This window comes from Oncorhynchus tshawytscha, linkage group LG06, assembly GCF_018296145.1.
Source record: "Oncorhynchus tshawytscha isolate Ot180627B linkage group LG06, Otsh_v2.0, whole genome shotgun sequence".
In the NCBI taxonomy this organism is placed as follows: Eukaryota; Metazoa; Chordata; class Actinopteri; order Salmoniformes; family Salmonidae; genus Oncorhynchus; species Oncorhynchus tshawytscha.
In genome coordinates this window covers 47,555,760-47,582,366 of record NC_056434.1, presented here as the reverse complement: position 1 = coordinate 47,582,366, position 26,607 = coordinate 47,555,760, and the positions used below count along the sequence as shown (strand labels likewise).

At 40.3% G+C, this 26,607-nt stretch overlaps 1 protein-coding gene across 2 annotated transcripts; it reads left to right on the top strand.

Moving 5' to 3' along the window:
• The first annotated feature begins 1,257 nt into the window (after positions 1-1,257).
• On the top strand, positions 1,258-26,607 carry LOC112252639 (TBC1 domain family member 15). 2 transcript variants are annotated; one of them, XM_024424072.2, is made up of 17 exons: positions 1,258-1,428; positions 5,477-5,572; positions 5,668-5,742; positions 6,144-6,300; positions 6,594-6,801; positions 11,918-12,020; positions 12,195-12,404; positions 13,886-14,014; positions 14,286-14,389; positions 14,609-14,703; positions 21,773-21,889; positions 22,115-22,215; positions 22,338-22,437; positions 25,110-25,207; positions 25,409-25,525; positions 25,646-25,732; positions 25,875-26,607. In XM_024424072.2, the coding sequence occupies exons 1-17, from the start codon at positions 1,384-1,386 to the stop codon at positions 26,073-26,075; spliced, it is 2,043 nt and encodes a 680-aa protein (XP_024279840.1). In that variant the 5' UTR covers positions 1,258-1,383; the 3' UTR covers positions 26,076-26,607. The 2 variants fall into 2 exon arrangements, with proteins under 2 accessions (XP_024279840.1, XP_024279841.1); XM_024424073.2 differs by lacking the exon at positions 1,258-1,428 and adding an exon at positions 4,688-4,849.

Here is a 26,607-nt window from a genome sequence, read left to right as displayed (position 1 = left end):
CAGAGCCCCACCTGTTTAAAGCCCCACATTTTTAACTAAAAATAAACAAAAACTAAAAAATGATAAACATATATATATGTAAATGAAAATAGTTGGGCTTGTCTGTTTTGCATGTTATTTTTGCATTAATACGTGTCACATATCAGTGTGCAAACAATGTAAAGAAATATATATATGTCATTGAGTTAAAGCCTCACACAAACAAGGTCTCATTTTTGCTTTCTTGAGTAAAACAGCTCCAAAATGCAGGTGTTTCAGCCTAGCTCAGTGCTTTCTGTGATGGTAGGGTGAGCCAGCAGAAAATAGGAGTATTGCACCGTGATTGGCTCAGTGTTCTGTCACTCATGGGGATAATCCTACGTCATTGCCAAGTTTAAGTCCTTAGTAAGGGTAGACAGACAACTCTTTTGTTAGAAAGGAATTACTTTTTTAGTTTGTGAGACTTATTTTTCCAGATGAAGTCAAGAAAGGTCTTATTGATCTCTTTACAAGTAGCAGGATTTACACATAACGATAATGAGGGGTACACAAAACGAGACAGTCCCTCTGCCTTGGACAGAAGTACTCTCCCAAGTACAGAAATGTCTCTGTCTAGCCAATTATTGAATATATTTAGGGTTTTCTTAATTTTAGGAGAGAAATTCAAATGGTGTTTGTGTTTTTTTGACAGATGTATTCCTAAATATTTAACACAGTCCTTTACAGGAATATTTTCTATTTCTTTATCATCAGAATCAAATAAATATAAGATTTCACATTTACAAAAATTCAGTTTTAATCCTAATGCAATCGAAAATGCAGTTATAGCATTAAGGGCATGGGCGACCTGGTCTTTGTCTCTTAAGAAAAGAGTAGTATCATCAGCCAGTTGGGACATTTTGATTTCTTTGTTTAAAATGGTTAAGCCATACAAATCTGCATTATTCAGAATATCTAGAGATAGAAGTTCCACAACCAAAATGAATAAAAATGGCGAAATTGGGCATCCCTGTCATCCCTGTCTATGGCAGGAGCCCTTTGGGTTATATTAGAGGTGCCCTTCCAAGAAGTCCCAAGGTCATTGGTCACAGATAAAATGACGTCAAATCAAATTATATGTACAGTAGCTTTGATTGGACTGATCAAGTCGACAAACTACTGGCAAATCATTTTGAATCCTTGTCATATGAAGAGAAATAATGAAAAGAAATTATAGATAAAGCGTATCGGTGCTCATCGGCCATTGGACATAAAGATTACACAACATGTTGGAAATCGCAAATTCAACAATGAGTGGTTTGTAAGGAATCAGTGGCTAACTGCAAACATTGCAAAGCCACCACTAAGGTTAGCCTGCTTTTCAATGGAGTGGCTGTGTTTTTTCCCCCACCATAAATCCAGAGAATGCCATACTTTAATGACAACATTTGCCCACGAAGACTTCACAAGGTGAGTCCAAAAATGTATTGTATGCTGCTGCATAAATTATGTAATATGCCAGGGAGATATGTATACTGTAGCTAAGAAAGTATGTTGTGTAATAAACTGTTAGTAGCCCATGTGCCTCACGCTAATAATTTTGGTCTATTTTCACCAACGCGGTATTGTAAACCCATCGTTCGTGGCCGGTGGGTATTTGTTTGCTAACTTTTTTTGTACAGCTTTGACAGTGCTACTGATAGTACTGGTGGCGCATGGCTTGCACGTGCAAATTCAGCACACAACACAGAACATTCTATAATAGTTATTTGACGTGTAAAAATATATATACAGTACCAGTCAAAAGTTTGGACTCACCCACTGTAGAATAATATTGTAGAATAATAGGGAAGACATCAAAACTATTAAATAACACATGGAATCATGTATATAGCCAAAAAAAAGTTTTAAACAAATCAAAATATATTTTATATTTGAGATTCTTCAAAGTAGCCACCCTTTGCCTTAATGACAGCTTTACACACGCTTGGCTTTCTCTCAACCAGCTTCATGAGGTAGTCACCCGGAATGCATTTCAATTAACAGGTATGCCTTGTTCAAAGTTCATTTGTGGAATTTCTTTCATTCTTATGCGTTTTAGCCAATCAGTTGTCTTGTAACAAGGTAGGGGTGGTATACAGAAGATAGCCCTATTATGGCAAGAACAGCTCATATAAGCAAAGAGAAACAACAGTCCATTATTACTTTAAGACATGAAAGTCAGTCAATGCGGAATATTTCAAGAACTTTGAAAGTTTCTTCAAGTGCAGTCGAAAAACCATCAAGCGCTATGATGAAACTGGCTCTCATGAGGACCACCAAAGGAAAGGAGGACCCTGCGTTACCTCTGCTGCAGGGGATAAGTTCATTAGAGTTACCAGCCTCAGAAATTGCAGCTGTAATAAATGCTTCATAGAGCTCAAGGAACAGACACATCTCAATGTCAACTGTTCAGAGGAGACTGTGTGAATCAGGCCTTCATGGTCGAATTGCTGCAAAGAAACTAGAGGTCGACCGATTATGATTTTTCAACACCGATACCGATTATTGGAGGGCCAAAAAAGCCGATACTGATTAATCGGCTGGTTTTATTTATTTATTTATTTATTTGTAATAATGACAATTACAACAATACTGAATGAACACTTATTTTAACTTAATATAATACATCAATAAAATCATTGCTCCTTTATCCCATTCTCCATATCGGTCAAGCGACATGTATTAACTACTCTTGGAATTTTTTGCCTAAGATATTGATTATCAATGTCCAATGGGATGCCAGCACCTTTTACTGGTGCCCTGCTCAGAAAATCAAAGTTGCCACTTCAGGCATCATTCATTTTGTTAGCCACAATGCACGTTCCGTTTGCTCTTTAGACACACACGATATCAACATCATACCACTCCTGGTTACATAGACTGCATCTGCTTTTCCCAGAGCCTTCTTCACCACTCTTGTGATATCAAAAGGGTTTCCTAAATAAATATCTGATCCAGAAAACATACTCCAACAAGCAGTGATTCATCAGGCTAATTTCCCACAACAATTTGAGCCCTTTTTGTTCCTTTCTTGGACTTCACTGTTGTTCACTCATATTTCTCACTGACAGTACTTTACCGCTTTCAGCTTCAAACAACACTTCTGCTTCCGCCACCTCAACCTCCGTCTGTCCTACTTCCGGGTCCTGTTCCCGCCACATAACATGCAAAACAAAAAAAGACAGAACAACCGAAGGGATTCCACAAAGAAATAACAAAGAGGAAAAATAAATAAAAACAAATCCACATTATATATAATTAAATACAGAAATGTAGCGAATACAATTTTGAGACATTTTGTCTTGCATACGTTTTAATGATTCTCAATAATTGTCCAAATCAGTGGATTTTTTTAAGGGCCTTTTCTTCATACATTTTTATTCGTGAATGAACAGTTTTCCTACTAAATAAAGAGATTTATGACATAATGACGTTCAATTGTGGAATCAGTGTAGTGAAATAATATGTCAAAATTGTATGCATTTTGCTACCAAAATATCGTTTCACATCAGTCCAGAACACCTCGTTATGTAAACAATTGCAAAATAAGTGTTCAGATTCAGTTTGTAGTTCACAAAAACTGCATTCACTGGCAATATCGAGTATATACAGTATTTAGAAATCAAGCTATTATACAGGTAGACTCTATGGATAATCTTAAATTTATGGTCACCATAAATTTATGTTGAGTGAGCCAAGCATGTTACCATCAAACGATGAAGGCCAACAAAATATAGCAGAAGGAATAGAATTCCCGTAGAAAATATCCCTTAATAACCGATTATTGAATTTCTTATCTAGTAAACCTATGCCATTCACCGGGATATCGCTTACAATCGGAGATTTTCCAGAACATGCTTTATTCTGTAGTAAAGATTTTATCCCACTAGGTATAGCTGTTTCTTTCAATTAATGCTCTCTGTGTTAACATATTCCCACTAATACTAACTACTTGGCTGACTAGGATAATGTTTTGGTATCGCCCCATGTTGATAATGGATATGCAGGAGGGCGAGACAGTCAAGGATCAATTCGGACACAGTAGTAGATTGTATAACAAGCGACAGTTTAATTATGAGTGAAGATATCTGGTACAGCGTATACGGGCCCGTTCATTCAGCTCATAAGGAACCTCCAGAAAGAAGCCCCGATAACAGAGTGCATGTATGTTATATACAGTACAGAAAGTAGGTTGAGTCTAGAAGTTCTGGTCTTCTGGTTGGTCCGGGTTGGGGTGCTGTCTTCTCGGATTGGTCCTGTTGGGCCGTCCGTCATCCCTCTGAGTCTCGTCGTGCCTTTCTTTGTCACACAATGTTCAGCTAAGAAGAAGATTATGTGTGTGTGCTTATCTGTTCCTGTTTCTCAAGGTTAGGTTTGTACATGCAGCTGGTGGTTGTCGTGATGAGTTAGTGCTAAGCTGGGTGGGCCTGGATGGCCTTGTCCAAATGCTGCTTTAAACTGTGGGAAAGAAATGGCTAATGGCTGCATGTGTAATGCAGAGCAAGTTAATACGGATATGATACAAGTCAACAAGCAGATATAATGCTTCACACCCATTATTCCATATAAAACATTTATGAGGTGAAAAAGTTGTGTTTGTACCACAAAGCCCAGCACATTAAAAGACTGCTTGTGAAAAAACGCCAATTTCACAGGACCACAGTTGCTGCAATTAACCATCAGCAGCTACACGTCTGCGTGGTAACGCCTGAGCTAACTGCGCCTGCGCTGCCCGGAAATGCGGAAGATGACTTGTCACTGTTGTTGAAGCTGTCAGGCACGTGAGCTGCACTGTGCAACGTCGTCTTGAGTGCAAGCAGGCGATATGGCGGCTGATACTCCTCCCAAGGTACTGAAAATGCACAACTTTTGGAATATCGTCTTTGCGCCTTTATTCTCCGTTTTTTTCGTAATTAGATGCATCTATCACTAAATGCGAATATAACCGTGGGGAAGGAGATTCTATTGATACAAACGCTTGAGCTGATCCACTTTGTGGTGGTGTCCATCAGCTGTTTTTCCTTGCTAAACTAGCTAGGGAGCCAGCTAACTATCTTCCAGCTCACAACAATGCCACGAACGCATATAAGTACATCTCGGTAGTTGAATTTCATGAACCTGTGTGTGTGTTGTAAATAACTACCTGATTACTATCAGTTTCCTCTGGCAGTTTGAAAAAACAACCATACATCGGCCAAGTGACTGCTCAGTTAGCATCTAACGTTAGCTCGTTGCAGGTCTAGTTGCTACCTCACTTGCTCACCCGCTAGCTGACCAGTTAGTTAAATTCTCTGGATTCCCTAGCTAGCTGTCTGGTGGTCTCTTTTTTTTGTGGCCAGGACTCATGGATTTAACGTTACTATACAGCTAAATACTGTTGGCGAATGTATTGAGAGAGATTATTAGGTAGAATGTAAAATAAATTCACCCATTGGTACCATAGCTGATTTTCCTGCTGTATTGTGTTTTTCTTCAGGTTTTATTTGAACATGAAGGTGTTTTCATACACTCGAATGAAGACGGTGAAGAGCCAGATCTCCTTGTTTCTGGGTTCCTACGGCTCATTGATAAGGTTGATATCTGTTCATGAGTTGTTGTTGACTGCATTTCAGTTATTGAATTCCAGGACCTTGTCTGTATGCTTATTGTGTTTTTAATGATTACCAGGATGGTGAAACTATCGTGGAATACAAACCTTTGGAGGACACTGTTGATCCATCCAACATGTTGTGTGCTGGCAAGGTTTGACATTTCTTTTGTAATGTTTAATTCACCAAAATGCCAACCAATTGTTAAGTAACTTTGCAATTTACATAGCAATATAATGCACAAAGAAAACCGGTAATGCATTTAACTAAGGATATTATCAGACAGAACTTTACTGAAGATTTGTGTGTATTTGTCAAAATTGTTAACCTTGGCAGATCGGGATAGTCTCTTCAAACAGCCGCCTTCCAATAACTCTTCCATGAACCAACATTCCATAAACATTCTATATGATTCAGCTAATTCAAGAATTCCAATATTTAGCAACATCATTCACACATCTGTTTTAAGCTTTTAGAATTTGAATAATGTTGATGATGGGTAAAGACCTGATTTCATCATGTTATTTACGAGGTGACTCCATTCCATTCCCCCAGGATTCCAGCTCGGTGATGGAGTGGGCCCAGTGTCCCGGGGAGGAGAGGTCGACTCCTCAGCAGGCGGTGGTAGAGCAGCAGCAGAGCTACGAGACTGAGTGGGACATGATCAACGCAGTCTCCTTTCCTAAGAGGAAACCCTGCTCCAACGGAGAGGGTGGGTGGACAATTGGGTGCATTTGTTGTAACTCACCCGATGCCGGGTGATACCAAAATAATGCCCCCTACATGTATCATGAGCTTTGTTCAGATGGGTTCCCTTAACACACAAGTTCACTTACAGCAGAAGTTTACTAAATTGTGTGAAGTGGGTTTTAAATGAGAATCTCTTGCCAAGGTTTGGGCTTTCCTTTTGTAAATCTCCACTATGGTTTATTAAGGACTGAACATAGTTTGAATTGTATGTTGAGGTCAAAATGAAATTGGATTAATTTCTTTGCTTTCTTCCAGGTGCATTGAACCACACGCATGAGAAAAGCAAGTGGGCCTTCACCTTCAGTGTGTGGGACCTGAGGTCTATCACAGTGAAGAAGGAGGGCTCGTCCCGCCTAATGTTCAGACTGAAGGAGCCCCCCACCTCCCTGCCAGTTCTCCACTTCCACCAAGGGGGTAGTGAAGACTTCCTGGACTGCTTGAGGAGATATGCGTTGATCACTGAGTGAGTGCTTCAGTATTCTGGTCTGCTAAACTTGTCCAACTGTTTCTGGGAAAAAGTTGTTATTTAACGATTGAGCAATCAATCCAATTGATTTATGAAGCCCTTTTTACATCTGCAGTGGTCAAGTGCTTTACAGTAGAAACCAAAGAGCCAGCAGAAATTTTCAGGAAAAAGTTGCTAGGAACCAGGATCAGACATTAATATATTCTGATTCCATTCGATACCATGGTTATTGCATGATTACATTTAGTTTCTAAGTGCAATCGTGGACGCCAAACGACCTCTGACGATGTTATGTAGGCCTGGTAATGTGACTGTAGTGAGCACAGTGTTGTGAATCACCAGCAGAGGGATCCTCTGAGCCCATTTGAATCACAGGATGATTATTTTGATGATTACTACTGTATGTTCTTCCAAAGGCCAGTGAATGGTGCAACAGTGGACAATGACTAAAAATTTAAAACACTGAGTGTGTATACAGCTTGACATTAACTTTTTTGGGGCTCTTGTCTTTCGGACAAGTAGTACAGTTTTTTTTTTTAAAAGCTCCGAAAGCTCAAACCACTTGTCCAAAAATAAAAAGGTCGAACACCATTTTTACATCACTGTATGATGCAAGAAACCACCTGACAAAATAAAATGCATTACTATCTTTTTTTATCATAGAGAATCAGACACAAATGTAGGCTGCACTCAGCCCTTTGGCTTGAATAGGCAAAGAAGCCATTCTCAAAATAAGACACAGCTCCTTTAAGGCTTTCGTGGCGGAAGGTGGGCCACCCTTAGTAACCTGTAAAATCTATTGAAACGTTACAATTACAACCAAAAACTTTTTTGTCTGTATAAAATATTTCCCTCCAGGGCTCAAAATTAAAGGCGTCACGTCCTCTCTGGGACAATAATAAAAAGATGCATAAGACAGGTCTGGGACGACAGATCCAAAATTCATTAAATCACTGCACATCAAACATTTTTAAAAAGCAATGAGGCTGATGCAACACATTGGACCTTTTAGCTTAAGATGTTGATAAAGATTTTATTTCATCATATTTTTAGTTTAGCAATGCGCACATGGCTTTAGGCTACACGCAATGTTCCATAATGCATTTACCGGGATAACACCATTCTCAAAAGCACACCGCATGCGCGATTGGTGCCCGAGATTAAAATATTAGTTAGGGGAGATATAAAGATGCATGAACTAGCATGGCTTACTGATATGACCACGATTGTGCCTTTGGCAGCTGGACAATAAAATAATGTTGATTTGAAAAACAATAGAACATGCTGGTTTCAATGGAATATGAAGTGTTTAAAATTCCCTTAACATTTCTATGGTGGTATTTTGGCTAGGCTAAGCTTCTTTAAAACAAGGTAAGACATGCTTCATAAAATGTCCATGTCTTAAACTATTAAGTTTGGTTATATAGTTTCAAAATACTGACCACCACCTCTCAGATTCAAGGTGGTTGATGTGTGGTCGCAAAATGCACTGTCCTTCACTATCTGGTCTTGTGACCATTTGATCTAATGTCAAGCCCTGGTGTATGTTTGTTTACAGACATGCAGTTACCCAGTAGCTATACAATCCTATTTGTGTAGGATAAATGCCAAAATGACCTTTTGTAGCTATACCCACCATTAGACCAGAGGGGTATACTACGTACTGTGTTTGAGGAGAGAGCGAGGCAACTTTGGTCAACTCTGAGTTCAAGTGGCTCACCTTTTTTAGGTAGGTAAATTTCTATGGCAACAAATTCTTCTGAACTAACCTGCTCCGGGGCAGGCTAACTCCATTTGTCCTGAATGAAGTCTCTGAGCCAGGAGATGAGGACCACTGAATTCAGATACAATCTTTGTGAGAGGGAGGGTGTTATCATCCCCTTCATTTGAGAAAGACAACTGATTTAAATAATTTATTAGTGAATGTTTGTGTGTAATTTGCAACAGAGAACTGACAGCCGCAACCAACCATCAATATATAATCCATAGATGGCAGTTCCCATTCAAGTCAAGACTGGCAGCCATGGCTAGTGTATCCATGAGTTTAACAATCAAATTGACAGATTTAGAGGTTCCAAAAACCTTCTATGGATTATGTCTATGGCCACAATGCAACAAGCTGTTCCACAGATAGAAGGGGCGATAGGAGTGGAGGGAAAAGGTGATTGTGCATTGATAGGTACTCCAAAGATGGCATTAAAGATAAGTTATAAAGACTGCTCTTCTAAAAGCCTATTTCCTGCCATAGCCCACCATAGCCTGCTGAATTTTGCAAGATAAGTTTCTCTCATTTAGATTTTGTCACAAATGGAAATGTGGCACTGACTTACCCACTCCACACTGCCCTTTCCCACCTGGACAAAAGGAACACCTATGTGAGATTCCTGTTCATTGACAACAGCTCAGTGTTCAACACCATAGTGCCCACAAAGCTCATCACTAAGATAAGGACCCTGGGACTGAACACCTCCCTCTGCAACTGGATCCTAGACTTCCTGACAGGCTGTCCCCAGGTGGTAAGGGTATGCAACAAAAAAATCTGTTACGTTGATCCTCAACACTGGGGCCCCTCAGGGGTGTGTGCTTAGTCCCCTCCTTTATTAGCTTTTCACCCACGACTGTGTGGCCAAGCACGACTCCAACACCATCAAGTTTGCTGATGACACAAGTGGTAGGCCTGATCACTGACAACGATGAGACAGCTTATAGGGAGGAGGTCAGGACCTGGCATTGTGGTGCCAGGACAACAACCTCCCTCAATGTGAGCAAGACAAAGGAGCTGATCGTGGACTACAGGAAAAGGAGGGTTAAACAGGCCCCCCTTAATATTGACGGAGCTGTAGTGGAGCGGGTCGAGAGTTTCAAGTTCCTTGGTGTCCACATCCCCAACAAACTATCATGGTCCAAACACACCAAGACAGTTGTGAAGAGGGCACAACAACATATTTCCCCCCTCAGGAGACTGAAAAGATTTGGCATGGGTCCCCAGATCCTCAAGTTCTACAGCTGCATCATTGAGAGCATCCTGACCGGTTGCATCACTGCCTGGTATGGCAACTGCTCGGCATCTGACCGGAAGGCGCTACAGAGGTTAGTGTGTACGGCCCAGTACATCACTGGAGCTAAGCTTCCTTCCATCCTGGAACTCTATACCAGGCGGTGTCAGAGGAAGGCCCAAAAAATTGTCAAATACTCCAGTATTTAGACTCTTCTCTCTGCTACCGCACAGCAAGCAGTACCGGAGTGCCAAGTCCAAAAGGCTCCTTAACAGCTTCTACCCCAAGCCATAAGAATGCTGAACAATTAATCAAATGGCCCCCCCGGACTATTTACATTGACTTTGTTTTTACACTGCTGCTACTCGCTGTTTATCTTTAGCCCCTACCTACATCGACAAATGACCTCTGCTAACCTTTACCCCCACTGATTGTACTCTTACCCCCTGTATATAGCCTTGTTATTTTATTTAGTAAGTATTTTTTCTTAACTATTTCTTGAACTGCATTGTTGGTTAAGGGCTTGTAAGTAAGCATTTCACAGTAAGTTCTACACCTGTTGTATTCACCGCATGTGACAAATAAAATTTGTTTTGATGTTTCAGCATTGTCTCACAGAAGAATTTGGTGTTCGACTAGCCATGTGTGACATGCACCCACCGTTACAAGCCTGCTAGGGTTAGCAGCAGGCGGATACTGTCTGAGCAATATCCACTGTTATATAGTACGGATAATGTCTGACCTGGAATGTGAAGCTAACTGAAGCTGACTAGATTTATAAAAGCCTGAGTAGATCTAGTATGCTTTGTTGTATACCACTCTGGAATTAATTGGTAGATAGAAGATGGGTAGTTAAGGAATTCTATGTTTTGGCTCAATAGAGAGGGTTTTCACCACCTGAAACACTTGGCTTTTTCATGGGGTTTCTTATCTAATATGTTAGTGATTTGCATAAAGTCTACTAACCGGTGCTCCCACACATTGACTCTGTACCGGTACCCCCTGTATATAGCCTCGCTATTGTTATTTTACTGCTGCTTTTTAATTATTTGTTACTTTTATTTTGATTGTATTTTTTTATATATAGGTATGTTCTTAACTGCTTTGTTGGTTAAGTGCTTTTAAGTAAGCGTTTCACTAAGGTCTACACCTATTGTATTCGGTGCATGTGACAAATAAAATTTGATTTGATTTAAAGCAAATGCTTGGTTTTCCTCTCCCTGTCCCCTCTTCTGTTTGACTGGTTAGTGGGCAGTTTCTCCTCCATGATAGAGCCGGGCTTTCTGTTTGAGCCAAATATCACATCATATAATTCCCCCTATAGAGGCACTGTGCTCTTCTTTCTGTCAGCGCATATAGCTGTTGAAATTCTTATCAAGGCCTTTCAAAATGACTATTTTCAATTAAAGCTGCAATATGTAACTTTTTAGGCAACCCAATAAAATTCACACAGAAATGATAGGTATATATCTGTCCTGACTGAAAGTAAGTTGGTAGATCTGCTCTGTATGTGCTATTTCTATGCTTCCCGTTCTTAAGTTCTGTTTTTGCGTCTTTTACTTTCAATTTTGTACACCAGCTGAAAATACAATATTTTTGCTTATGGAAAATATATTAAACAGAGATTTAGATGGTAAAATGATTATCTACACTATACATTGTTTTGTCACAAACTGAAATCAGGCAAATTATTAAAACATTTGCAACCAGGAAATGGCGGAGCGATTTCTGCATAGTACACACCCACCTGTAAGTGCCGGCCGGCAATTTTCAGCCAGGCATCTGGTTAGAACAGAGAATTGGCAATGAATGATATCTCGCCCTGTACCATGTCTTCCAATAAATATTGTATTTTTGTGACTAACTGTTAACCCTTTAAAAAATATGAATGAGTTTGGATATTGAGGCTATCAGGGTGCTTTACCTGCTTTCAATGAAGGATAGAGCACACTTGAATGTTTCTGAGGATTATGCATTGTCTTGTTGCGTCTCTTCCCCTCATACAGCCTTGATATGAACACCTTTGTCTAAAATGCATGCTCACTCGTAGGTTCCGGATCTCTAACTTTAGGTTGATGTCGAGAATGGATATACATTATTTCCTTGTATGTTTTCAGGGCCCCGGATGATGAAACCTGCCTGCTGGTCAGCACTCCCAACAGAGCTCTGTCTCAGTCCTTCGAGAACCTTCTGGATGACAACAACTACGGCCTTGTTACTGTAAGAGGCTACTATTGTCATGCAAATAGTTGTCGTAGTCAAACATACGGCACTTACCTAGCCTGGTTAACCAGAATGACTGCAGTGCTTACCATGAAGTGAAACTAGCACGTACATCTACAAGGGAGGAAAAAAGCATATTTTTGCCGTCATAAGACATGTTTTCCCTTACAGAAGCTCAAGAATGATCCGTACGTGACGACCCTGGGGGGCTTCTCCAAGGTCACCAACTACATCTTCGATGCGTTCCGTGGCCCAGAGCTGGAGCAGCAGCAGCGTCCCCCGGAGGAGATGGCTGACCTGGACATCCTGGGACTGGGAGAGGTCATCCCTGGCCTGGAGATCAACCAGCAGGAGGAGCCGGGCTTCGAGGTCATCACCAGGGTGAGTAGATGGAGAGTGCGACATTACAGCACCTCTGGCCAGCACCCCAAGATGCTGTGGGGGTCTGAAAGGGAAGAAACAGGCCAACTGTCCAACATGGACAGCTACTGAGTGTGCAGGCTTTGTTCCAGATGTAGTACAGTAGGGCTGTTGTTGTGAGGTGTGTTAGAGTAGGCTGGGACAAAATGCCCTTTTTCTGATAACTAGTTCATTGCATCTGCCATGGAGCCCAGTTTCATAATATTACCATATGTCCCAGCTGCTTGCTGTAGTTTTTAAGTTGTCGTGAATAAACTGTCCTTTTATTTTAGGGCATTTTTCACCCTGCCAGCTCCTATTAGTTCTATTTAGCACGGTGTCACCAACTCGCCTACGGTGAAGCATGGTGGTGCCAGCATCATGCTGTGAAGATATTTTTCAGCGACAGGGACTGGGAGACTTGTCAGGATCGAGGGAAAGCTGAACGGAGCAAAGTACAGAGATCCTTAATGAAAACCTGCTCAGGACCTCAGACTGCAGTGAAGGTTTACCTTCTAACAGGACAACAACCCTAAACACACAGCCAAGATAAAGCAGGAGTGGCTTTGGCACAAGTCTCTGAATGTCCTTGAGTGGCCCGGACTTGAACTCGATCGAACATCTCTGGAGAGACCTGAAAATAACTGTGCAGCAATGCTCCCCATCCAACCTGACAGAGATTGAGAGGATCTGCAGATAAGAATGGGATCAACTCCCCAAAACCAGATGTGCCAAGGTTGTAGCGTTATACCCAAGGAGACTCGATGCTGTAATCGCTGCCAAAGGTGCTTCAAAGTACTGAGTAGAGGGTCTGAATACTTATGTAAATGTGATTACATGTTTTTATTTTTAGCTAAATTAAATGAAGTTTGAAATAAATTACCAAAAATGTCTAAACCTGTTTTTTCTTTGTCATTATGGGGTATTGTGTGTAGATAGTTTTGTTCCCTCATCAATTTTAGAATAAGGTGGTAGCGTAACAAAATGTGGGAAAAGACATAAGCACACTTGACACTATCGATGAGCGGATGTTTACTTCCTACATGAGTTATTTTTCAGTTTTGTCCTAAAAACAGATTGTAGTGGTAAAATAAAAAGGTTAAAATGTTTGTCACTCCAGTCAGAAGGGGCTCAGTGACAGTTCCTTTCAATTACTTTGCTATGGCATTGCGCTAGTGTTCTTTCTAGCCTATGTTTGTCACTCCAGCCAATGTTATTTTTTTCAGCCTTGGGTGAATTTTGACTTGTTCTATTGTCCAGCCTAGTTAGAGCAGAGTTAAATCAAGTCTGGAAACCCAGTAACTCTTCAGGAGGAGGCTTGGCCAACCCTGGTCCAGTGCCTATGAATGGATTCTTTGGCAGTGGTATCGGTTCTGTCTGTCTTCAGCTGGAGTTTGTCTTTGAACATCCTTACAGTGCAGAAGAGTGCATGATCTTATTGTTTAAGGATTTGTTTGTCTCAGATCGACCTGGGAGCAAGGCCAGAGGTGACGAGGAGGCAGCCACTGTCTGCAGAGGACTGGGCTGAGCACCAGGAGAAGGGAGGAAGGATGAAAAATGTCCCTCACCTCAAGAAAATAATATTCAAAGGGGTATGTTGAATTTATGGGGAGATTAAAAGCACCTTCTCCAGTGAAACTCTCTGGGCTGGTTTCCCCGACAGAGATTAAGCCTAGTTCTGGACTAAAATGACCTTTCAATGGAGAATCTCTATTGAGCTGACATGTGTTTTAGTCCCGGACTAGGCTTCATATCATCTGTGTCTTGGAAACTGGCCCTCTGTAAATTTGTTTGTGGTAACTATCAATTCTGGGTAAAAAAAAATAAAAAGTCATTCTTCTAAATTATGTCTTGATCTTGCAGGGCTTGTGCCATGCGGTGAGGAAAGAGGCCTGGAAGTTTCTGCTGGGGTATTACCCCTGGGACAGCACCTATGAGGAGAGGAAAGGTCTACAGAGGAGGAAAACGTATGTGTGCTTTACCAAAAACAGACAGACATATTTGAAACAGCTGTTTTATTATAACAAATGTATTATCACCACTAATCAAAGTGGCCAATGTGGTCTTACAGTGATGATCAGCCTTTGTTGACATTTTCCTTTGTTAACCAGCATAGGCTATGTGAGTGAAATGAGTCAAGTGTCCGAGTGAGGTGTTTCCTTTTTGTTTTCTCCCTGGTGAATAAGGGATGAGTACTTCAGGATGAAGCTCCAGTGGAAGTCGGTGAGTGAGGAGCAGGAGAGGAGGAACTCCAGGTTGAGAGACTTCAGGAGCCTGATAGGTAAATGTCGATCCCATTCACCCTGCTGTCTTATCAGTCTGTTCCAGCTGGAGACAACAGTACATACATTACCAAATTGGTTGCACTTGACTAAACATTTTTTGCTGTGTGACCAGTACTTTTATTTTGGTAGCACCGTACCACAAAATAATGATCTAATAAAAAAAACTCCATTCATAACAATATTTCGCCACAAATTATCTTCTCTTCTCAAACAAGACAGGCTGATACATTGTTTACAAATCATGACCAATCATAATGCTACAAATTCTTAAAACGTAGCTAATTAAACCAATCACAAGCCAGGCACAACCAATCCTTTTTTACGCAAACTTTCCCTCTTGAACTGTGCCGCCCCCTTTTGTCAGCTAAATAATGGCATTGGCTAGCAAGCTTTGCAACAACAATGAAACGCAGCGGAATTTTAAGCTTTCTCTAACAAAAAACGAATGATGAAAATTACCAACCGGAAGAAGATGATGCTTTAGGAGATGCTGCTACCGATCGACCCCTGAAAAAGATCTACACTGAACAAAAATCTAAATGCAACCATTTCAAGTTGTTACAGTTCATGTAAGGAAATCAGTCAATTTAAATCAATTCATTAGGCCCTAATCTATGGAATTCACATGACTGGGAATACAGATATGAAGCTGTTGGTCACATAACTTATTAAATAAAAAGTAGGGGCGTGGATCAGAAAACCAGTCACTATCTGGTGTGACCACCATTTGCCTCATGCCGTGCGACAAATCTCCTTAGCATAGAGTTGATCAGGATATTGATTGTGGCCTGTGGAATGTTGTCGCACTCTTCAATGGCTGTGCAAAGATGCTGGATATATATGAGTATGCAGGCAATGGAAGAACTGGGACATTTTCAGCATCCAGGAATTGTGTACAGATCCTTGTGACATGGGGCTCTGCATTATCATGCAGAAACATGAGGTGATGTCGGCAGATTAATGGTACAACAATGGGCCTCAGGATCTCGCCACGGTATCTCTGTGCATTCAAATTGCCATCGATAAAATGCAATTGTGTTCATTGTCCGTAGCTTATGCCTACCCATACCAATACCCCACCGCCTCCTTGGGGCACTCTGTTTGACATCAGCAAACCGCTCGCCCACACGACACCATACACACTGTCTGCCATCTGCCCGCTACTGTTGAAACCGGGATTAATCCGTGAAGAGCACAAGTGGCTATCCGTGAAGAGTATGCATGTGGCAATCGAAGATGAGCATTTGCCCATTGAACTCAGCTGTGACACCAAACTGCAGTCTGGTCAAGACCCTCGTGAGGACGATGAGCACACAGATGCTTTCTGACAGTTTGTGCATAACTTTTCGGTTGTGCAAACCAACAGTTTCATCAGCTGTCTGGGTGACTGGTCTCAGACGATCCCGCAGGTGAAGAAGCCGGATGTGGAGGTGCTGTGCTGGTGTGGTTGCACATGGTCTGCAGTTGATGCCGGGTTGGACTTACTGCAAAATTCTATAAAATAACACGAAGCGGCTTATGGTAGAGAAATTAGCATTCAATTTTCTGTTAACAGCTGTGGTGGACATTCCTGAAGTCAGCATGCCAATTGCACACTCCCTCAACTTGTGACATCTGTGGCATTGTGTTGTAACACAACTGCACATTTTAGTGGCCTTTTATTGTCCCCAGCACAAGGTGCACTTGTGTAATGATCATGCTGTTTAATCAGCTTTTTCATATGCCACACTTGTCAGGTGGATGGATTGTCTTAGAAAAAGAGAAATGCTCACTAACAGGGATGTAAACAAATTTGTGCACAAAATTGGGGAGAGCGTTTTTAGGTATATTTATTTCAGCTCATGAAACATTGGACCAACACTTTATGTAAGTGGTCACCAACCAATCCACTGGTCGATCTTGTCCATCACCAAACATTTACAGTACCAGTCAAAGGTTTCGATACACCAACTCATTCGGGGTTTTTATTGATTTTTAAAAATATTTTCTACATTGTAGAATAATACTGTAGACATCAACACTGAAATAACATATATGGAATCATGTAGTAACCAAAAAAGTGTTTAAACAATTCAAGATATATTCTTCAAAGTAGTCAACCTTTGCCTTGACAGCTTTGCACAATCTTGGCATTCTCTCAACCAGCTTCACCTGGAATGATTTTCCAACCGTCTTGAAGGAGTTCCCACATTTGCTGAGCACCTGTTGGCTGCTTTTCCTTCACTCTGCGGTCCAAACCATCTCAATTGGGTTTGGGTCGGATGATTGTGGAGGCCAGATCTGATTTTTGCACTCCTTCTTGGTCAAATAGCCCTTACACAGCCTGGAGGTGTGTTGGGTCATTGTCCTGTTGAAATACAAATGATACTCCCACTATGCAGAGAACCAGATGGTATGGCATATTACTGCGGAATGCTGTGGTAGCCATGCTGGTTAAATGTGCCTTGAATTTGAAATACATCACAGTGTCATTAGCTAAGCACCATCACACCACCTCCTCGCTTCACGGTGGGAACCAGGCATGCGGAGATCATCCGTTCACCCACTCTGCGTCTCACAAAGACACTGGTTGGAACCAAATATCTCAAATTTGGATTCGTCAAACCAAAGGACAGATTTCATCTGGTCTAATATCCATTTCTCATGTTTCTTGGCCCAAGCAAGTCTCTTATTATTGGTGTCCTTTAGTAGTGGTTTCTTTGCAGCAATTTGATGTAGATTGTGAAAATAAAGAAAAAACATTGAATGAGTAGGTATCCAAACTTTTGACTGTAAAAAAATACATTTCTTTTCAACACAACGATAAAGCCTTGTTCCTATACATGTTTTCGCTGTTGGTGAGAGGTAAGGCTTTTTTCTTTTCTGTTTTTCCCCTCCCATTTTTAACAATTTCATGTTTCTGAAGGGAGAACCGTTTCCTTGAGCTATAGGCTGTAAGAAGAAGCATCGAACACATGGCGAAGTTGACACTGAGATTGCAAAACTTTTAAAACCATATCTAGACTCAACGACTACAGCAAAAAGCTTCCGTTTTTATGTGCAAGTTCATGTTTAAGTGGTAATTCACAACTGTCAACACTTTGTTCAACACCTTCATAAGCCATATTAGCAACCAGCACTGCAGCTGCAATGAATGAATATAGCAAAGTGTTCCGATAAGTTTGAGTTATTATTAGCGGCTTGTCTTTTTTTCATAAAATCTCACTTTCTCAGGTCATAGGAGTAACAACATTAATTAGTGCATGAGGCAGAAATAATGCAGTGCGACTTGAGTTTCTCCATAAGCTGGAAGACTGTACGTTTTTCTCAGCGGAGGGTGAATCACAGTTAATTCGGATGAGGGACAGCCTCACTGCTGCTCCCTCCCTCCCCCCAGACTGACCATCGGATGCAGGAAATCGGTCCAGTAAAAAAATATTATGCTCACTTAGCTGTGCCTCAAGTAATAGAGCAAAGTATCTGTTACCAGTGTGATCAGAAACCTAAATGTTAAATATAATTTCAAAATGATCTGAGGAGCTACATTGGCACGGCAATATAAGCAACGCCAATATGCAGTGATGTATTGGGCCTGTAGCCTACTGCAAAAACCTCATTGCTACAGAATGGTTTTTAATTAGTTAATGTTGCGTAGGCTTATATTTTGTATAGTTAAGTAAAAAAAATTATCTGAGCGATGGATCTCTGCTTGCATTTTGACTCTTAAGTGATCTTGACTCAGGTTACATGTTGCATTTATATTTTTTGTTCAGTGTTCATGTTTAAGGGGGTCTTCACGATTTTATGGAGAACTAGCAGCAAAATGTTCTGAGTACTGTTGAAAGTGTGGAGTAATAGCAGCTGGGAAGACTTATTTTGCTCCTGAATCCACCAGCCTAAAACACGAGTTGTTGCTGAAAAAAACAAGCCAAAAGCACATCAATTGCTGGGATAAGGGCATCATGGCAGGAGCAACATCACTACGTCTACTAGCATGTTTTTACTAAATCCAGACCCATGCTTCGTACCCAGAAAAATAATGGATTACAAATCAACCTGACATATGGAAACAAAGTGTCCTGCGCAATCATTATTGGCACCATTGCAGAAGCTATCCGGAGTTCCTACCCTAAACTCTAACAGCAAGTTAATTTTATTAGCTAGATTCTAGAGCAAAGAAATTGACTAGATATTGTGAGAGGGGACTAAGCATTTATTTAAATATCCAAGTATAAGTTCATAGTCAGCATGTTGCCTTGTTAAAAGTATTACCTACATAATTAAAAAAAAAACTATCTGTTAGCTGAATACTGTAATGGATAACAGTTTAGTTTGCAGCTGCACTTTTAAATACAATGAAGGTTGTTGATCACCTATATTGTTTGGTGTTGCATTTTTGAATACAATACATTTTCTGTTTTGTATATTACATTTGTTTGTCCAAAATGAATCACCTACAATTCAATCGGAAAGCATTCAGACCCCTTGACTTTTTCCCACATTTTGTTACAGGCTTATTTTAAAATAGATTAAACTTTTTTTCCCCTCATCAATCTACACACAATGCCCCATAACAACAAAGCAAAAACAGGTTTTTAGACATTTTAGCAAATTCTGGAATATCACATTTACATAAGTATTCAGACCCTTTACTCAGTACTTTGTTGAAGCACCTTTGGCAGCAATTACAGCTTTGAGTCTTTTTGGGTATGACACTAGAAGCTTGGCACACCTGGTTTTGGGGATTTTCTCCCATTCTTCTCTGCAGATCATCTCAAGCTCTGTCAGGTTGGATGGTGAGCGTCGCTACATAGCTATTTACAAGTCTCTCCAGAGATGTTCGATCGGGTTCAAGTCCGGGCTCTGGCTGGGCAGAGGACATTCAGAGACTTGTGCCAAAGCCACTCCTGCATTGTCTTGGCTGTGTGCTTAGGGCTGTTTTCCTGTTCGAGGGTGAACCTTCACCCCAGTCTGAGGTCCTGAGCGCTCTGGAGCAGGTTTTCATAAAGGATCTCTTTGTACTTTGCTCTGCTCATCATTCCCTCGATCATGACGGTTCTCACAGTCCCTGCTGCTGAGAAACATCTTCACAGCATAATGCCTTGACACAATCCTGTCTCAGAGCTCTGAGAACAATTCCTTGAACCTCATTGCTTGGTTTTTGCTCTGACATACACTGTCAACTGTGGGACCTTATATAGATGTGTGTGCCTTTCCAATCATGTCTAATCAATTGAATTGACCACAGGTGGATTACAATCCATTTGTAGAAACATCTCAAGGATGACCAATGAAAACGGGATGCACCTGAGCGCTATAATGAGTCTCATAGCAAACGGTCTGAATGCTTATGTAAATAAGGTATTTCTGTTTATTAATACATTTTCAAAAATTGTCATTATAGGGTATTGTGTAGATTGGTGAGATGAAAAAATGTAATTGTATCGATTTTAGAATAAGACTGTAACGTAACAAAATGTGGTAAAAGGGAAGGGGTCTGAATACTTTCCGAATGCACTGTATGTAAATGTTTGCAGTTGCACTTTGAATACAATTTTTAAAAGTTGTTTTATTCTAATGTCTTGCCCACTCTCTAGTGATGCATTCTACATCATCAAGATAACTGATGACAATAGCGGAACCCCTTGCCAACAGCCAGTGAAATTGCAGGGCGCCAAATTCAAACAGAAATCTCATAAATCAAATTTCTCAAACATACAAGTATTAGGCACCATTTTAAAGATAAAATTCTCATTAATCCAGCCACAGTATCTGATTTCAAAAAAGCTTTACAGCGAAAGCTCCAGAAACGATTGTTAGGTCACCATCAAGTCACAGAAAAACACAGCCATTTTTCCAGCCAAAGAGCAGAGTCACAAAAAGCACAAATAGAGATAAAATTAGGCACTAACCTTTGATCTTCATCAGTTGACACTCATAGGACTTCATGTTACACAATACATGTATGTTTTGTTCGATAAAATGCATATTTATGTCCAAAAATCGCATTTTACATTGCCGTGTTATGTTCAGTAGTTCCAAAACATGCAGTGATTATGAAGAGCCACAATAATTTACAGAAATCTTCATCAGAATGCACTCCCAGGAATCCCAGTTCCACAATAAATGTTTGAGTTGTTCGATAAAGTTTATGTCCATATACCTCCTTTTGTTAGGGCGTTTGGTAAACAAATCCAAACGCGCGTGCAAGTCCAGCGGGAAGGTCGGATGAAAATTCCAAAAAGTTATATTACTGGTCGTAGAAACATATCCAACGAAGTATAGAATCAATCTTTCAGATGTTTTTTATCAGAAATCTTCTAATGTCCCAATCGGAGAATTCCTTTGTAGAAAAACAATGGAACCGCGCGTCATGAGCTAGTGGCACTCTGCCAGACCACTGACTCAAACCGCCCTTATGAGCCCCTCCTTTACAGTAGAAGCCTCAAACAAGTTTCTAAAGATGGTTGACATCTAGTGGAAGCCTTAGGAAGTGCAACATGACCAATATCCCATTATCTTCAATGGGGGCTGAGTTGAAAAACGACAAACCTCAGATTTCCCACTTCCTGGTTGGATTTTTTCTCAGGTCTTTGCCTGCCATATGAGTTATGTTATACTCACAGACATCATTCAAACAGTTTTAGAAACTTCCGAGTGTTTTCTATCCAATAGTAATAATAATATGCATATATTAGCATCTGGGACTGAGTAACAGGCAGTTTACTCTGGGCACGCTTTTCATCTGAAAGGTAAAATGCTGCCCCCTATCCCAATGAAGTTAATGCTAGGATAGTAATTTACAGTAAAAGATGGAGAGAAAAAATATGTGGTCATCCTTTAAGATCTCAGCACATGTGCTACCAATGAAAATAGTTCATTTAGAACCCTGATTACATGTTAATCCTGTTTTAACAATAATGGTGATTTATGTATTGCCCTATGTTTGTTTTAACTCTTACTGCATTGGATTTACTGTAGTATGATTTGAGAATTCCGCTTTGAAGAAGCATCTGAAATGCCTCCGTTAGTATGGTGTATATATGGTTGTTTATTTATCATCTATGAATGTCCTTGTCTTCTCAGAGAAGGATGTGAACAGAACAGACCGAACCAACAGGTTCTATGAGGGCGTAGACAACCCAGGCCTGGTGTTACTCCACGACATCCTGATGACGTATTGCATGTATGATTTTGATCTGGGTAAGTGATAGCATTATTGCCAAGTCGTACAGGAGATATCCTCATTTATATCTGATTGGCATAGATTCTATTGAAGTTTCTTATTGATGATGATAATTAATAAATTGTTGCTGTTCACCCGTAGTAACATAGCTAATTCAGCAATCACGGCTGAAAACTGCATATCAGTGGGATTTGTAATGTTCACCTTTTAATTGATGTTATGGGAATTGTACTCGTCTCCAGGGTATGTCCAGGGAATGAGTGACCTCCTCTCCCCGATCCTCTATGTGATGGAGAATGAGGTGGATGCCTTCTGGTGTTTTGTCTCCTTCATGGATCATATGGTAAGAAATGTAGCATTGTTTTGTCTAGTGCTGTTTTTGTGTGCGTTTTGACTTGTTTACTTTGATATGCCCGAGTGTGCTGTTTTTATGACCCAACTTGTGCGTCTGTCGCGCATGTGTAGCACCAGAACTTTGAGGAGCAGATGCAGGGCATGAAGACGCAACTGATCCAGCTCAGTACTCTGTTGAGGCTGCTGGACCTGGCCTTCTGGAACTACCTTGGTACGCAACACCACCTGCCTTCCCTCTATCATTCACCTCTTCATGTTCAGCTTCGAAAAAGCATACTTTTTCCCCCATCATTATCATTTGCGTACTAAGCTGTAAAGATATGGCTGTAACAAAGTCCTGAGAAGTAAATGAAATGTCATGTTAAATAGATTATCAATCAGTACAGCAGTCTTGCGTATACAGTGCCTTCAGAAAGTATTCATACCCCTTTTTCCACAATTTGTTACACCCAGAATTCAAAATAGATTCACTGCATCTCAGTGTTGCGGCATCGCTACAGCCTTGGGCTCGATCCCAGGCTGTGTCATTACCGGCCGTGACCGGGAGTCCCATAGGGCGGAACATAATTGGCCCAGCGGGTAAGGGGAAGGTTTGGCTGGGGGGGCTTTACTTGGCTCTTGCGACTCCTTGTGGCGGGCCGGGCACCAGCAGGAGGACTTCGGTCATCAGTTGAACGGTGTTTCCTTGGACACATTGGTGCGGCTGGCTTCCGGGTTAAGCGAGCAGGTGATAAGATGCATGGTTTTGCGGGTCATGTTTCAGAGGATGCATGACTCGACCTTCGCCTCTCCCGAGCATGTTGGGAGAGATGAGACAAGATCGTAATCACAAAAAAGGGGGCAAATAAAATATATAGATAATATGAAATACAGGAATCTAATTTACTTAACTATTCACACCGCTGAGTCAGTAGATTTAAGTCAAAAATGTAACTCGGCCACTCGGGAACATTCACTCTCTTCTTGTTAAGAAACTCCAATGTAGGTTTGGCCTTGTGAAAGGTTGTCCTGCTGAAAGTTGAATTCATCTCCCAGTGTCTGATGGATAGCAGACTGAACCAGGTTCTCCTCTAGGATTGTGCTTGTGCTTAGCTCCCTTTTTTTCTTTTTTTTCTTTTTATCCGAAACTCCCCAGTACTTGACAATTGTGGAGAGTGGTACTTAGTAATGTGTTGTATTGGATTTACCCCAAACATAACACTGTATTCAGGACCAAAAGTGAATTGCTTTGCCACATTTTTTGCAGTATTACTTTAGTGCTTTGTTGCAAACAGGATCAGGGTCTAAAATTAACACATGTCACCTGCCAAATGCGGATCGATTTTGGCATTGATGGGTAAGATGTCTATTTCACCAGCCACGTTGGTGGGTGGTCAGGACTCCACAGTGTGAGCATTTCACTCGCATTTGTGACTAGAAATAGTCAATTATGAGCACATTTTATAGTCAAATGTTGCTCTGGATGTTTTCAAAGTATTTCTGCTGTTTTGCTTTCATAGCTGTAAAAATATTTGCACAAAGTCAAAAGAACTACAATTCCTATATAGCCTATCCCATCTCGTGCTGCCTGGCTGGGGGCCGTGCGCATGTGAAGAGCTGAGTGAAAGATTCATTGTTAGAAGTGCTGCACACAGGCATAAAAGTTGGTCTAATTAACTTGAAACTAAACTCTACTGAAGTTATACTTTTTCCTTGTGTTTCTCGGCTATTTATTTTGTTTTGTTCACAAGCTAGGTTGTTTTCAATGTTTGAGATTCAACTGCTATGGAAGAGAAGTCCGACTCAATCTCACAGGCACAAAGTCATGTTACCACGGCAACATCCCACCCTTAAAGGGGCAGGAGAAAATGTGTCATCTGTGATATTTTGGTTGGGTCACAAGAAAATATAATTAAACAATATAACATATATTGCTGCTTACGAGTAATACATGTATTGTTTTAGAAACATTATACAAAGCATGCTGATCTGTTTTTTATTTTATTTTAGTGAGATATTTTGGCTGGTAAAATTCTGCGTGGATGATGGATTTTGTAATCTACCTGCCACAGTGGCTGATGGATCAAAAAGTCAATTTTTGGCGCTGAACAGGATGTATGTTTTGGAGTATTTGTATTCTGTACAGGCTTCCTTTTCACTCTGTCAATTAGGTTAGAATTGTGGAGTAACTACAATGTTGATCCATCCTCAGTTTCTCCTTTCACAGCCATTAAACTCTAACTATTTTAATGTCACCATTGGCCTCATGGTGAAATCCCTGAGTGGTTTCCTTCCTAACCGGCAACAGAGCTAGGAAGGACACCTGTATCTTTGTAGTGACTGGGTGTTCAAAGGGATATTCAATGTCTGCTTTTCTTTTACAAATGTACCCATCTACCAATAGGTGGCCTTCTTTGCGAGGAATTAGAAAACCTCCCTGGTCTTTGTGGTTTCATCTGTGTTTGAAATCCACTGCTCAACTGAGGGACCTTACAGATAATTTTGTGTGGGGTACAGAGATGAGGTAGTCATTCAGAATTATGTTAAACATTATTGTACAGTGAGTCTATGCAACTTATGTGACTTGTTAAGCACATTTTTACTTCTGAACTTATTTAGGCTTGCCATAAAAAAGGGGTTGAATGGTTGACTCAAAACATTTCAGCTTTTCACTTTTAATGAATTTGTAAAAATGTTGATGAACATAATTCCACTGACATTGTTTAGGCCTGTGTCAAAAAAAAAATCTACATTTATTCCATTTTAAATTCGGGCTGTAACACAAAATGTGAAAAAATCAAGGTGTGTGAATACTATCTGAAAGCATTGTAAATTAAAGTTCAACAATGTTCCTTTCATCCTTGGTTTCCTCTGAATTCTCCTCGTGTGTTTTGGTTCTTCCAGAGTCACAGGATTCAGGTTACATGTATTTCTGTTTCCGGTGGTTACTGATCCGCTTCAAGAGGGAGCTCAGTTATCCAGATGTTCTTCGTATGTGGGAGGTGAGTTCTGTTCTCTCCATAAACCATTGACCTGTTAGCGTAAGTGTCATCATTTAGGGGGAAATCAATGTCAGCCTTTCGCCTATGAGATTTGATTAATGATTCAAGTTGATGATTTTATCACTTTTTTTCTTTTTGAGTTCATGATTTGTCTTCGTATTCTGATAGGTCTTGTTAATAAGACTTCCTGGTTCTGCTTAGGTCATGTGGACTGGCTTGCCCTGCCAAAACTTCCATTTGCTGGTGTGCTGTGCCATCCTAGACTCAGAGAAACGGAAAATCATGGAGGAAAACTTTGGCTTCAATGAGATACTCAAGGTAACAGCAGTCATTTGCAGATGGACTGATTTGTCAGTTGAAAAACGTTCAAGAATGGTTGTTGGTAGTGTTTTCCAGGTGAATTAGTTTGAAATGTCATTGTTTTGTATGTTAATCCAGCACATCAATGAACTCTCAATGAAACTGGACATTGAAGAAGTCCTTCACAAATCAGAGGCTATTTGTATGCAGATCAGAAGTTGTAAGGTATGGTCAAGGATGTAATTTGTACATTCAATTGAAAGTCCATAAGAGTCCATTGAAATAAACTATGCAGGTCCAGATTTACATGTTGGTTACGTCTTGGTTGTATATAATCTACATATTTCTTTATTTTCTTTCCTTTCAGGATTTGCCTCATTCAATAATTGAGATCCTGGGATTCAACACAGAAAGCGAACTTCCCAGATTAGAAGGGCGGGAGTTTGGGACTCTTGATTCTCCTCAGTCCCCCAGACCCACACAGAGACAGGAGGTCTTCTCTAATGGTCACAATGGGCATTACAGAGAACCCCTTCAAAACGGCTGCAAGGTCACTTTCATATCATAGTGAACAATATCATTCACACAGAGACTTTGCAATGTCCACATACCAGAATGAGTATTTTGGATTCAGTTATTGGATAATTTGTTAACTGAAGCAAGCTTATCAAAGCCCTTATATGAAGAGAAAATAATGTAAAAAGGATTTAAAGTTATTATTTTTGTAATTTCTTGTACCATATTGTCTTTCATTTAAATAAGTCATTCCTTCTTGCTAAGGTTTTTTTTGTAAAGACTGGCAAGGTGAGTTTAATTTGTAAAGTAATAATATGCTGTTTTTATTTCAGCTATAACCTTTTCCTGAATCACGGACACAAGTATTAATTGTTTGTTTGATTGATTTACGTTTTAAAAACAAACAATTACTTTTATCAAGATCAAGCCAGAAATCAATTTGGTAGTAAATTACAAAAGTGCTGTAAAATGTTTTGTCTTAATGCTCTGTCACAATAATACCCTTTTCAAATTGAAAATGTGAAAAAGAAAGCTCAAACATCTCCCTGAATAAAAAAATAAAGCCTTTAATGATGTACTCAGTA